At 51.8% G+C, this 12,750-nt stretch overlaps 2 protein-coding genes across 4 annotated transcripts in view; one reads left to right on the top strand and one right to left on the bottom strand.

Annotated features, from left to right (window-relative positions):
- The window catches only part of HDAC1 (histone deacetylase 1), a 28,537-nt gene extending 18,908 nt beyond the window's left edge, over positions 1 to 9,629 (top strand). For 2 of the 3 annotated variants that reach the window (XM_081056294.1, XM_081056292.1), the window contains exons 4-14: positions 2,012 to 2,086; positions 3,548 to 3,686; positions 4,147 to 4,288; positions 5,347 to 5,439; positions 6,623 to 6,731; positions 6,814 to 6,954; positions 7,446 to 7,554; positions 7,646 to 7,776; positions 8,023 to 8,175; positions 8,715 to 8,763; positions 9,033 to 9,629. In XM_081056294.1, coding sequence (XP_080912420.1) covers positions 2,012 to 2,086; positions 3,548 to 3,686; positions 4,147 to 4,288; positions 5,347 to 5,439; positions 6,623 to 6,731; positions 6,814 to 6,954; positions 7,446 to 7,554; positions 7,646 to 7,776; positions 8,023 to 8,175; positions 8,715 to 8,763; positions 9,033 to 9,060 — 1,169 coding nt within the window. In that variant the 3' untranslated portion in view covers positions 9,061 to 9,629. The remainder of the gene's footprint in view (positions 1 to 2,011; positions 2,087 to 3,547; positions 3,687 to 4,146; positions 4,289 to 5,346; positions 5,440 to 6,622; positions 6,732 to 6,813; positions 6,955 to 7,445; positions 7,555 to 7,645; positions 7,777 to 8,022; positions 8,176 to 8,714; positions 8,764 to 9,032) is intronic. The other variant, XM_081056293.1, reaches the window with a different exon arrangement.
- A 185-nt stretch (positions 9,630 to 9,814) lies between these two features.
- On the bottom strand, positions 9,815 to 12,176 carry MARCKSL1 (MARCKS like 1). The gene is made up of 2 exons (XM_081056295.1): positions 11,905 to 12,176; positions 9,815 to 11,088 (listed from the first exon to the last, which is right to left on the bottom strand). Exons 1-2 carry the CDS (start codon positions 11,989 to 11,991, stop codon positions 10,576 to 10,578), a joined length of 600 nt encoding a protein of 199 aa, XP_080912421.1. The 5' UTR covers positions 11,992 to 12,176; the 3' UTR covers positions 9,815 to 10,575.
- Positions 12,177 to 12,750: the final 574 nt, after the last annotated feature.

Genomic DNA, 12,750 nt, shown 5'->3' with positions numbered 1-12,750 from the left:
AGCTGGGAACAATGAGCTGGCCATTTGAGCCACATGTCGGTTGGGGGCCTGAAGGAAAATATTTTTTTCCTTGTGTCTAAAACACCCATTTCCTCCCATGGAGGCTCCATATCCCTAACAGGAATACATGCAAAACTTCGAATCCCAGGCAGGCCAAACTCACTGAAGAAGGAAGCAGCCAGAACGGATGGGTTGCCAATGGATAAATAGCCTGGTCCCAGGGACCAAAGTTCTTATTGACACAGCCTCCCAGTGTTTACCCAGGAAGCTGGGGAGAGAGCTTCCCACTGCGTACCCCCTTCTGCAGGCCACACTTCCTCAGAGCACTTGTCTTGGCAAGGCACGAGATCAGGGCCCCCACCAAATTGAGGGCAATGCCAGAATCGGTACTGTGGGGACAAAACCCCAAAAAACAGTTTCCAGGCTCTCGGCCTCACATAGAAAGGTGCTGGCTCGGGTAGTAAATGGCCATCAACTGTGATCAGATGCCAGCAGCTGTGGCTAGTTGGCCGTCAGCTGTAACCCGTAGGCCATTGGCCACTAATATAACGGCTGTGGCTACGCTAGCAGGAAAAGGGAATGGGGGCTAGCGAGAAGATGGTGGCTGGTAAGCGCGGACTGCTGTTAGGCAGATTATGTAGATCCTGCTTCCTGTGTCTCCAGCCCAGCTGCCAGCGAGAATATATTGGTTTGACTCCCCTACTTATGGCTCCGTGGGTGTTCCTTTTTGGCCTTACCGTGTCCTGCGTTCTTGGGCGGGGAGTGGGAGCTGAGACCCTGCACGACAGGTACCTTTTGTGCTTATTGCAAACCTTGAGTTTCAGCTGTGTCTCAAGAGGTCACCACAATCCAAGCTGGGCTTTCCTAAGCTCTTCATCCTAGGGCCCCTCCTCCTTATACTCTAATTTGGGAACCCCTGTTGGTAACAGTGGGTGCAAGTGGGAAGAATGGGGCAAGAGAATAAGGCTGTAGCCCCACCTTGCCTCTAACTTCCTTTGTATCATTGATGTCTCAGCAGTTTCCTTTTCTGTGCGAGGAGATTTAGAGCCATAAAGTTCCTCTCTAGCTCTGTGAGTCTATAACCTTCAGGTGTGCTTCCTTTCCTGTCTTTTTCATTTCATTTGCATTATGGTTTGCATGTGTTTCATCATTATGTGTTAGTTTGTACTTTTCCCCCTTTAGGCCTGAAATAAATTTATTCCAGTTGTGACTTGTAGGTGTAGTAGAAAGACAGCTGGACTGTGGGAGTCAAGACAGCTGGACTCTGATTCTAGTTCTGCCACTGCCTGGTTGTATAACCTTGGGCAAGTCGCCTAGCTTCTCCATATCTCTGTTCCTCTGCACAGGGGTTGATATGTCTTGTCCAGCTCGTGGGGTTCTTAGGAGGATCAAATGAGAATGTGTCTGTGAAATTACGGGGAAAAGACCAGAGTATATTCATAGGTTTTTGGGACAGACAGACCAATACTTGAATACTGCCTCTGCCATTTACTACCAGTTCCCTATTTATAAAATAGGACCAAATTCAACCTCAAAAGGTCGTGTGAGGATAAATCACCTCAGGTATTGAAAGCATTTAACACAGTATTTGGCACACTGTTAAGCATTCAGTGATCGTTACATAGGTCTCTGTTCCTCACTTCCTTGTCAGCCAGAGTGAAGTCCAGGAACAAACCCAGGCTGCAAGAAGAGGCTAAGTTTTTCTCCCTCAAGGAATGAATCAACATTTCCCAAGTCCTTGCTTGCTAAATGCTTCCCCGTATAAGATTTCTGTTAATCTTCTCAACAGTGGGGTGAGGTGGATATCATTATCACTTGTTATAGATAATGAGCCAAAGCTCAAAAGAAGTTAAATGACTTGACCCAATTATACAGCCAGTAAGTAGTAGAGGCTGGATTAGAAGCCAGGCCTTCTGAATCTAAATTGTATGTTTTTTCCATCAGCTCATAAATATGTAAACAAAAACTAAAGGAAATTGTGGAACCTAACCTTTCGCTTATGTCTTTCAAGTCAATGTTGGTGAGGACTGTCCGGTATTTGATGGCCTGTTTGAGTTCTGTCAGTTATCCACTGGTGGCTCTGTGGGTAAGGAACATACCTCCCCCTCCTTGAGGGCTGTGCTGGGTTGTACTGGTGAGGTCTGCTTTTTAGGCCGCTATCCCAACAGGGCTGATCTGTGACCATGTGACATGGTCCTGTGGGTTTTCACGTTAGGTCTTTAAAATGTCCTTCTGGTTCAGTCCCAGTCCAGACTCGGTCTCTGACATGGTAGTGACAGGTGTCCTTGATTGTCCTCCCCTACCAAGAGATCTATACACAGGAATTCCCTGCAGACCTCCTGGGGTTGTTGAGATGCTATACAGAAAAGCAATTTGTGAACTGCATCTTGCTATAAAAATGGGAAGTGTTATCATCTGTGTCTTACAAAACAACATGGTAATTCTCTTTAGAGGTCAGAAATAACACCCCACATATCACTCACTTCCATTAGTAACTTCTAGATTACCTCTAGATTTACTCTAAACCCTTTCTTAAATATTTATTTTCCTGTGAACATTGTTTTCTCCCCCTTTCCTCCCACCTCTCAATATAACCTCAGAAAACAAAGTGCACAGCGAAAAAAAATTGCCCACAATCACACTGTCCATAGATACCCATTGTTACCATTTTGGTGTTTGTACATCCATTCTTTTTTCTGTGTATATATATCTGGACATAATATATATTCATCTATATTTTATAAAAATGTGTTCATTTTATATACAGAGAGGGAGTTTTGCACCTACGTTTTTTACTTAGTAAACCTTTAAAATTTCTCTATCTGTAGTAGACTGTAGCATGGTTTTTAGTGGCTACATGATTATTCCATGTTATGGATGTACTTCAGTTGATATAATCGGTCCCCTCTTGTTGGATCATTTGGATTGTTTCATGTTTTTATTGCCGTTAAAGTTACACTTTAACAAATGCCCGAATAACATGCCACAGCACACTTTAACAAATGCCACAGATGCTTTTGCAGACTTGAGTGTGTGTTTCTCTCTAATTTCTTGGACCTATTTGTACTGTAAGCCTCTATACCTTTGATATCTTACGAATTTTTTGACCATGAACCATGGTAAGAAATACATTTATACTTGTAATCCAGGTTGTACATGCGTGCGCGCGCGTACACACACACTCACACTCACATATACCCTCTTGCACTCTGAAGCCAGTTCACAGAAAAGCAATTACCTTTATTGTTATTCTGATGTTTTTATTCTAGTCTGTTTTCATTTAAAAAGATAGATATTGGTCATGACCCACGAAACCAATTTTAAGGTATACAACGGGTTACCACCTTCAGTTTGGAAAGTTGTTTTAGAGTAACCAATGTCTGTTTACTCCCCGTTGGAATGGTGGGAGGGAGAGGACGGGCTTGTGAAGTGTACGGTACAGCTGTTGACTAGTCAGGGCCTCCCTCTCACTGGGTTCCCTGGGCTTCTTAGGGGGAGGGGAAGAGTGGCTTGGTAACAGGCTTATGTTCTCTCTTCCCACGCCCAGCAAGTGCTGTGAAACTTAATAAGCAGCAGACGGACATCGCGGTGAACTGGGCTGGGGGCCTGCACCATGCAAAGAAGTCCGAGGCGTCTGGCTTCTGTTACGTCAATGATATCGTCTTGGCCATCCTGGAACTGCTAAAGTATGCCTGCCTGGCCTTGTCTCTCGGAGGAGCACCTTAGGCCAGGTTCCCACTTACCTTTCCCCCTGGGCTTGCCTCCCTAGTTTGCTTTTCCTAGCGGTGTGCTGGCTAGGATATGTTCGGTGAGTGTCTCTGGCCGTCCTCTCCTTGACGGGGGTCTTGATTTGATCTGAGCCCACGGCAAGATCAGGGGCAGGCGCTGCTCAGATCCTGCCTCCAGAGTGTCCCTGTGTGGCCGGAGTTGACCCTGGCTGTAGAGTAGGAAGATCGGACTTGGTCGGCTTGGTCAGGCCTCTGGAGACACCCTGCCGCTCTTCCACCTTCCTTCAGCCAGTTTCCACGTCTCTGGTGCTTAGAGATACCTGAGGGAGGCAGCCAGCCCGGTAAGCTGGGACCTGGCGCCCTTGGTGCGTCCCAATCCCAGAGAGCCCCCAGACCCCTGACCCCCTTCTGATCCTAGGTATCATCAGAGGGTGCTGTATATTGACATTGATATTCACCACGGCGATGGCGTGGAAGAGGCCTTCTATACCACAGACCGGGTCATGACTGTGTCCTTTCATAAATATGGAGAGTACTTCCCAGGAACTGGGGACCTTCGGGTGAGAACTCTCTTCAGGGGCCGACCAGCTCACCCTCAGCTGCCAGCTCTAACTCTCCTGTCTTATGTCACCAAAAACCATTTCCTGCCTCTCCTGCCATTCAGAACACCATACCCCAGCCTAGGATACCAGCCATAGTCTCCTTTTCTCCCTTATCCTGGAGGAAGGGAATGATGGGACATAAAGGGTTTGGAGGGATAGGGGTCTCCTGACTCCCTGCACTTCCCTCCTGGCCATAGCTGAACTGCATTACTCTATTCACATAACCCTTATGGCTCAGGTTCTCTCCCATGGGCTAGAAAGTGGGACCCTTATGGACCATCTCAGGGGTTCTTAACATTTTTCGGTCACTTCCCCTTTGACCATCTGACTAAAAGCTGTGGAGTGTCCCCAGAAAAGTACATGAAATTTTGCACCTGATAACAAATACTTAATAGACACTTCCCGTTAATGAAGTCCATCCATGGACCTCTAAGAATCCTTGGAAACTAGTTCATTGAACGGTTCTATCTGCTATTGCATGAATACAGTGAAACTAGCCACTTTGTTGTGCCAGTCACCCTCGGGTGAAAAAGTGGCACTAATTCAGTTATTTGGTATGGCAAGCATTAGGATAACTGAGCATTTATAATTTTGAAGAATTCTTCTTCCCCCTTTGCTTCCCCTCAACTCCTCCTTAGAGAAGAGAGGGTTGTTGGTAGAGGAGTGAGCAGTAAAGCTCGCTGGAGAGGAAACGGTTGTTCTGTGGCCCAGCCACCAGCCAGCTCTAACCTAGTCTAAAGGTAGAGGTCTCATGCTCTGGGGTAGGCTATTTCATCTCTGGCCCCATAAACAATCCCTCAGTCTGAGTGCAGGCTTAGTGCTGTGTCAGATGTGAGCGAGACTTACCAGTGAGGGAATGGTCCTAACCAAGGTGTCCCTGCTTGGTCCCTGGCCCACCTCATGAGCCCAGCTTGTCTCTCTTAGAATCACTGCCTCTTTCTTTAGTTCCAGTCCCCATCCTTGAACTTGCTCCTAGCTTCATTTTTCAGTTGTGCTTTAATGTCCCTCTTGATTAGGATATTGGGGCTGGCAAAGGCAAATATTATGCTGTTAACTACCCACTCCGAGATGGGATCGATGACGAGTCCTATGAGGCCATATTCAAGCCGGTAAGTGGTTTATCCAACACCTGGACTGCAAACAGTATTGGTCTAAGGGAGGGGGAGCAAAGCACCCCCAGCATTATCTTAGGAATCTCTTCCCACTGAGAGGCTGGTTGGGAAATGAGATGTGTTTCAGCCCTGGATTGCATGCTGTGCGCTCAGTTCAGGAAACCAAATTCATCCAAATATTTGTTGATGCTTTCTGTGGGTCAGGCCCTCTGTCAGATACAAGAATATCTAAGATCTGTGCCCTTGAAGAGCTCACAGTCTGAGGTGTGGGAGGCAGGCACACACCCAGCAGTGTGGTCAGTACTGTTTTTGAGGGGTGAACAGAGTGAGAGTAAAACTTCTGCCTGGGCTGGGGAGAGGGTAGTCAGATGATTTCACAGAGGTAGTGACATTTGAGCTAGACTTTGAAAAATGAGGAATTACCCGTGTGAAGGGAGTGGAGGCTGGATGGGAGGGGTGGCATTCAGCAGAGGGAACAGCCCCAGTAGAAGCACAGAGGTGCCAATACGTAGCTGTATGTAGGCCAATGAATGTGTGGGAGAAGTGTTAAAGGATGTGGGAAACGTATGCTGGAGTTGGTTTTTCAAAGGCAGCCTTGAATGCTATGCTGAGGACTTAAATCTTTGCCTGTAAGCAACAGGGAACCATTAATAGAGTAACCAAATAAGGTCAGGTAGTCATTCAGCAAACACCAAATACCTACTGTGTGTCTTGTAGTACGGGTGACAGAGGAGCCTGAGTTACTTTTGTCCTCAGTAACGTTAGATTCTAGTTGTGAGAATGAGGTGTACAAAAGTGAAGTGCTTCCTCAATATCAGGCGCCAAGTCTGTTGGACCAGATGAGTAAAGCAGATGCAGCCAAGGGTCAGAAAGACTTCCTAAAGGAAGTAGCCCTGGAGCTTGGGCAGTGAAAGAAGGGAAAGACTCAGAGTGGATAAGGTAATTCTAGGTTCAGCGTTAGTAGAGGTAGGAGGCTGTTTCAGATTGGAAAACTGAAATCCAAAGTGGGGAAACAAGAACCCCAGGCTCATAGTACCTTTCTCTGCCACCCAGCATGTGTCAAAGTAGAAAGGTCAGAGTGGGCTATAAGGTACAGGTGAAGTGTTGCATTCACTCTTTTCAGCCCCGACCTCACATAGCTTTTTTTGAGGCTGGTGGTGAGTAGGATGTGTACTTCTAGGTCATATCCAAAGTCATGGAGATGTTCCAGCCCAGTGCGGTCGTCTTACAGTGTGGCTCTGACTCCCTGTCTGGGGATCGGTTAGGTTGCTTCAATCTGACCATTAAAGGTGAGTCTGGGTAGCATAGGGCTGGGTGGGCAGGGTCCAGCTGGGTGTTCCTGTAACCCAGCACTGCCTTCTCCCTCCAAAGGGCATGCCAAGTGTGTGGAATTTGTGAAGAGCTTCAACCTGCCTATGCTGATGCTGGGAGGAGGTGGCTACACCATTCGTAATGTCGCCCGGTGCTGGACATACGAAACAGCCGTGGCCCTGGACACAGAGATCCCTAATGGTAATAGCTCCAGGGCTGGGTGGGGCTGGAGTTCATGTGTCCTCAAGGGCGCAGCCCCTTTCCGCTTGGCCATATGACCTCCCTTCTGATGCTAGTCATTGATTCTCCTGCCTATTCTCTTGTGATTGTCAGACAATAACTATCAGTTTGTCCTGAGACCTTTTGACCCTGTCCCTTCTCTTTCCTGCTTTTGGTCTGGATAAAATTTTCTGTGGTTTTTTTATAGCTTTGGAATTTCTACTCTATAGGTAGGGTAACTGGGGTAGTGAGTGACACACACACACAAACACACACCACACACACATTGGTGAGGACACTGCAGAATGGCATTAAAAAGATTGAAATCCTATAGGCACCATCTCACCCAATCGTGGACTCATTCTTCAGTCTGATAGTTGGGTTCACAGGTCCAGATAAACCTGCAAATGCTTTTCTCAGGGTCCCATGGTTTGGCCGGGTCTCTTGACTCTCTTATCTGCTGCCCCAATTAGAGCTTCCATACAACGACTACTTTGAATACTTTGGACCAGATTTCAAACTTCACATCAGTCCTTCCAATATGACTAACCAGAACACGAATGAGTACCTGGAGAAGATCAAGTGAGTATATCCCGACACCCCTTGGTTGAACACCCAGGCTCTGGTTTGTCTCTAACCAGAACCCAGCCACCCTCTCTACCATTGGCCATAGACAGCGACTGTTCGAGAACCTGAGAATGCTGCCCCACGCACCTGGGGTTCAAATGCAGGCGATTCCTGAGGATGCCATTCCAGAGGAGAGTGGCGATGAGGACGAGGAAGACCCTGACAAGCGCATATCGAGTAAGACCCCGACCCAGGGCCTGTGCTTCCCACTCAGTAGGCACGTGACTCCCTCCACTGTCCTGGTTCCACATTCCTCCCAAGCTGCCTGTCTGTTGGGAAACTCAAGTTCCAAGTTCCATTGCCTAGAGCATCAGTTCGGGAGCCTGAGTCCCCTTCCCTCAGTGTCTCTTAGAGGACATGCAGGGACAGACTCAGAGGTCAAGAATCTCCTGCTCTCTCTCAGTATTTTCCATTGCTTCCCAGTATGTTCTTCTGATAAACGAATTGCCTGTGAAGAAGAGTTCTCGGACTCTGATGAGGAGGGAGAAGGTGGTCGCAAGAACTCTTCCAACTTCAAAAAAGCCAAGAGAGTCAAAACAGAGGATGAAAAGGAGAAAGACCCAGAAGAGAAGAAAGGTGGGTGTGTGTTGGGCCAGGACTTGGGTCTTGAGCCCCAGGCCCTGGAGGAGGATGACTCTATGTAGGGCACTGGGAGGAGGGAGCTGCCGTGGGCCCTGCCAGCTCCTGTGGGGCTCTTCCTCAGCTCCTTGGGCCTTTCAGTGGCTCCCAGAAGTGGCAGGGCTCACAAAAGAATGAAACTCGATTCGTCATCTCCACTGGCTTATTGAGCTCTGCCAGGCTCTGGAGCCAGGGACTTGCCTTGGCTCCCTGTGGTCAGGAGCGTGGCTCTCACATACCACCCAAACCCTTTTCCCTGGCACTTCACCCCAGTTTCCCAGGGGGCTGCCTCCGCCCACCGGGTTCAGCTCTTGGAGGCTGGGAAACCGGTCTGACCTGTTTGTTCTCAGCAGGGTTCATTGGGTGGACTTGGGATGGGCTTTTCTCTTTTGTATGTCCAGTGAGCTGTAGTGTGGGGAAGGGGTTTCTGGGGGAGCAGACTCCATGGGTCTTCCAGAGGGGCTGTCCTTGGCCATCCCTGTACTTTTATGTTCTAGAAGTCACAGAAGAGGAGAAAACCAAGGAGGACAAGCAAGAAGCCAAAGGGTGAGGAAGGAGCTGTCTGTCGGCCATCTCCCTGGCATTGGCGCACGTCCCTTTGTCCCCCCACATGCAACACAGGGACAGCTGTCCAGCTGACAAAGGTCTCTTTCAGGGACCAGTCTGTCTCTGCAGTTCTAGGCAGAGCTAGAAAGCCCCAGCCCTCAGTGGTCACCTGGGCTGCTGGGGTCCTGTGGAAGCCACTGTACCCACATTTTTGCCTCAAGGCCTCGCTTGGTTGACCCATCTCATACCAGTCTCTGCTCTCTCCACAGGGTCAAGGAGGAGGTCAAGTTGGCATGAGAAGACCTCTCCAGTTCTGGCTTCTTGCCAACTCCCCCACCTTTCTCCTGCAACCCTCAGATTTTATATTTTCTATTTCTGTGTATTTATATAAAAATATATTAAATATAAATATCCCCAGGGACTAAACAGGAACCAGGGCCCCAAGCCCAGGGACATGTGCTGGGTGAACCTTGTCACCCATCCCTCCCCAACTTTTAATTTTGAACCATAAAGGGTGCCATGTCTGGGTGGAAAGGATTCTATTAAGCATCCATAGGACAAAATCCTGAAATGCCAAATGCCTGCTTAGTAGCTTTGGAAAGGTGCCCTTATTGAGTATTCCAGAAGGGGTAGCTGGGTCTTCAGGGAGCCCCTGTTCTTTTCAGGCTCCTTAAGGTAACATCATCCATCTTTAGATTGATTCTGTTCTCCTACCTTCCTACTGGCCCCAAGTGAGCCAAGAAATCCACACTGCCTGCCCTCTGTCCCCGTTCTGCAGGTGGAGATTGGTAGTTTCCTTTTTGAGATACTATTTTTGTTTTTGTGAGAATCTTTGTAATAAAATGGTACATTTCTATACCCTCCTTAGCTGGTCTAATGGTATTCCTGAGTTGGTTATGACTCCACTTTCCTGCCCTTCTGGGGTCCACGAGGATCTGGGCAACCCAACAAAAGAACCACACAAACTTACCTGTCTTCTTCATTCCTCCCTCAAGATTTGAGATTAACCGATCTCACCCTTCCCCCAGAAGACCACTCATTAAAAAGCAGCACTAAAGGGACGACATTTATTCCTTTTCCAAATGTTACAGTAAAACCAGGTGGAAGAGAATGGTTTTAGCAGTTAGAAAAAAAAAGTACAAATCTGGGGTTTGGCCATTAAAAGTTATTTACAACAATGGGAGGGGGGAAAAAGACAACAAGAAGTTGTTTCACATTACAGACCTCCCCACCCCGACCCCAAAGCCTAATACTTGCTTACCAAGTCAAAAAAGAGACACAGTTGATTCACAAGCTGGAGGTTTGAACTTGAGTAAGACATTTATAAAAACCTAGACAGGGGCAGTGTCCTTCCCCAGCCCAGGTGCCACTAGGCACAGCACAAGAGACTCAAACTCAACGGGGAAGGCTGGACACTCAGGGTTTGGGAGTGTAGGCACCCCACATCTGGCTCAGGGATTTGGGGAGTAAACAAAACCTACTTGGAAAAGAATAGGGGGAGAAAACCAGCAATTGCCTTCTGCAGGGGTGGGGATAGGGAAAGAGGTAGGGCCAGGGGCAGGAGCATTTCACATCACTAACCTAACTTGGGAAACTGCAAGGGACCATCTTCAACTGGCCTTAAGAGGAAGACCAGGTGGATGATGGGAGAATCCACAAGAGGGAGAAGAGGAAAGGGAATGTGGCTGGGAGGGGGCAACAGCCCCTTCCTTTCTGGGCACAGGAAGGCAGCCAGGGCACCAGGTCCAGGCAGTGACCTCAAGGACAGCACAGTTTTTGCATCTTAGAGATCACCCACCTGCCCCCACCCAGCTACTCATTCTGCTCGCTGGCAGGTGTAGGGCCACTCTCCGGCCCCGAGGGAGTGGACAGCCCGGCAGCCTGGGACCCTGCCTCCTCTTCTGTGTCTCCTCCCTTGGAGGCAGCACTAGCCTCTGCCCCCTTGGCCTGGGGCTCCTGGCTCTCGGGGGTGGCAACAACCTTCCCTTCCTGGGCAGTGCCTTCCTCGCTGCAGGCACCGATCTCCCCCTGCTCCTGCTCTTCCTCTGTGGGTGAGGAGGCAGACGAATCACCCCCACCCTCCTTCCGATTTCTCTTGAAGGACAGGCCACTCAATTTGAAAGGCTTCTTGAAAGAGAACTTCTTCTTCTTCTTGGGGGTCTCCTTGGCGGGGGCGTCCCCCTTGGCATCAGCGCCCTGGCTAGGGGGTGCTGGCTCGATGGCATCGCCAGTGGCCCCGGCTGCCTCCTCTGTTCCGTTCACGGGGGGCGACTCCCCTTCACCCTTGGGGGATAAGTCTCCATTGCTTTTCACGTGGCCATTCTCCTGCGGGGCAGAGGAGAGCAGTAAGGGCCAGGGCTCTACCCCCATCCCAGCCCGCCTCTGACCTCTTCCAGACAACGGGGAACCGACTCATTCCACTGCAACCCGAGAGTCTGGTTGTAGTCTCACCCCGCACCCCAGATCCCGTCAAACATTTCCCTCCTGCCCCTCCGCGCGCGCTGGGGCCGAGCACCGAGGCCGCGGCCGGCAGGAGGCGCTGGGGTCCCGTGGCCCCCCACCCACCTCCCCCGGGGCCCGCTCTCCATTCCGCGCAGACCCGCCGGCGGCCGTGGAGCACCGGCGGGCGGCCGAGCAAGCGAGATTGGACGGGAAGTCGCCCCAGGGCGCTGTTCTCCGCACCTGGACGGCCTATTTCCCTGGCCTCCAGCTTTGTGTAAACGGCCCCCACCCACCGCAGGCTCTCCCCACATCTCGACTCCCCCCTGTAAAAAGGCCGCGGGCCACCGAGGCCCGGGCTGCGGGTGGAGTGCCGGGAGGGGAGGGCACCCGCCCCGCGGCCCCTGGGCGCCCCCTTGGCGCGGCCCTTTGTTCCCCGCGCGGCACTCGGGGCGGCCGGGGGGCAGCGCCGGGGGCCAGGGCCTCGAACAAAGAAAGCGGCGGGACTCGGCCGGCGCCCCCTCCCCGCCCCTCCCCTTGCTTCGCCCGCGGGGGCTGCGGCGCGGAGAACAAAGGGACCGGGCGGGGGAGGGGGCGCCGCGTGTCCCGGGCCGGACAAAGCGCGCGGCCCCGGCCCAGGGCCCGAGAGGGGGCGAGGTGCGAGAGAAGGGGGTCAGGGCGGGCCGTATCCAGCGCACCCACCTGTCCGTTGGCCTTAGCTGGGGAAGCGCCTGCAGCCTCCTCGGCGGTCACGTCGCCCCGGGGAGCCTTGGAGCTCTGGCTGCCCATGATGGGGGGTCTGCTGGGGGGCGCCCGGAGCCGCCCCGGGCTCGCGCCGCAGGGGATAGTTCGACGGGGTCGGCTTGGCCGGCAGAGGGGTGGGGCTCGCGCCTGAGGGGGAGGGGTATCGGGGGGAAACCGAGCTGCACCCCCGCTCCGCGCCCGACCCGCTAGCTGCGACCGCCGCCACTCAGCTCCGCGCCAGAATGCCGCCCGCCGCCCGCCGAGCTGCCTATATGCTCCCGGCTCTCGGGGCGGAGCCGGACATTTAAATGAGCGCCCAATCGAGGGGCGGAGGCGGGCTCAGGTCGCTGGGCCCCACTTGCGCAGTGGGCGATGCTGGCGGTCTGGTCCCCACAACCCGCACGACTACCAGGGGCAGGTGGGGTCTGGTGTGGGAAGGTAAGAGGCGGTTTCTTCAGCGTACTGGGAGGAGAGGCGCTCCGAGAGGAAAGGGGAGAGCGCAATCATTCCCTCTTCTCACCGCCCACCGCTCAGCGGGACGCCCCAGCACCTGGAGTGGCCCCCATCGCCTTGCTCCGGCTCTGGCACTCCCTGGCAGTCTCCCCCCTAGAACTCCTGGACGGGCTCACGTGCCCAGACTCGTCTGACGGCTGGTCCTGAGCTATGCTCCAGAGAATGTGGTCATGGAAGCTGCAGGGCCCCTCGCTGCGATCAGCGCCCCTTCAGGCTCTAGACAGGTCATAGGTTCCACCCACTTCCCAGCCAGCCTTCACTGGCCACCCGGCCACCCGAGGGTGCCAGGGT

Source organism: Rhinolophus hipposideros (assembly GCF_964194185.1).
Source record: "Rhinolophus hipposideros genome assembly, chromosome: 8".
NCBI lineage: Eukaryota > Metazoa > Chordata > Mammalia > Chiroptera > Rhinolophidae > Rhinolophus > Rhinolophus hipposideros.
This window is presented reverse-complemented; position numbering and strand designations above follow the sequence as displayed.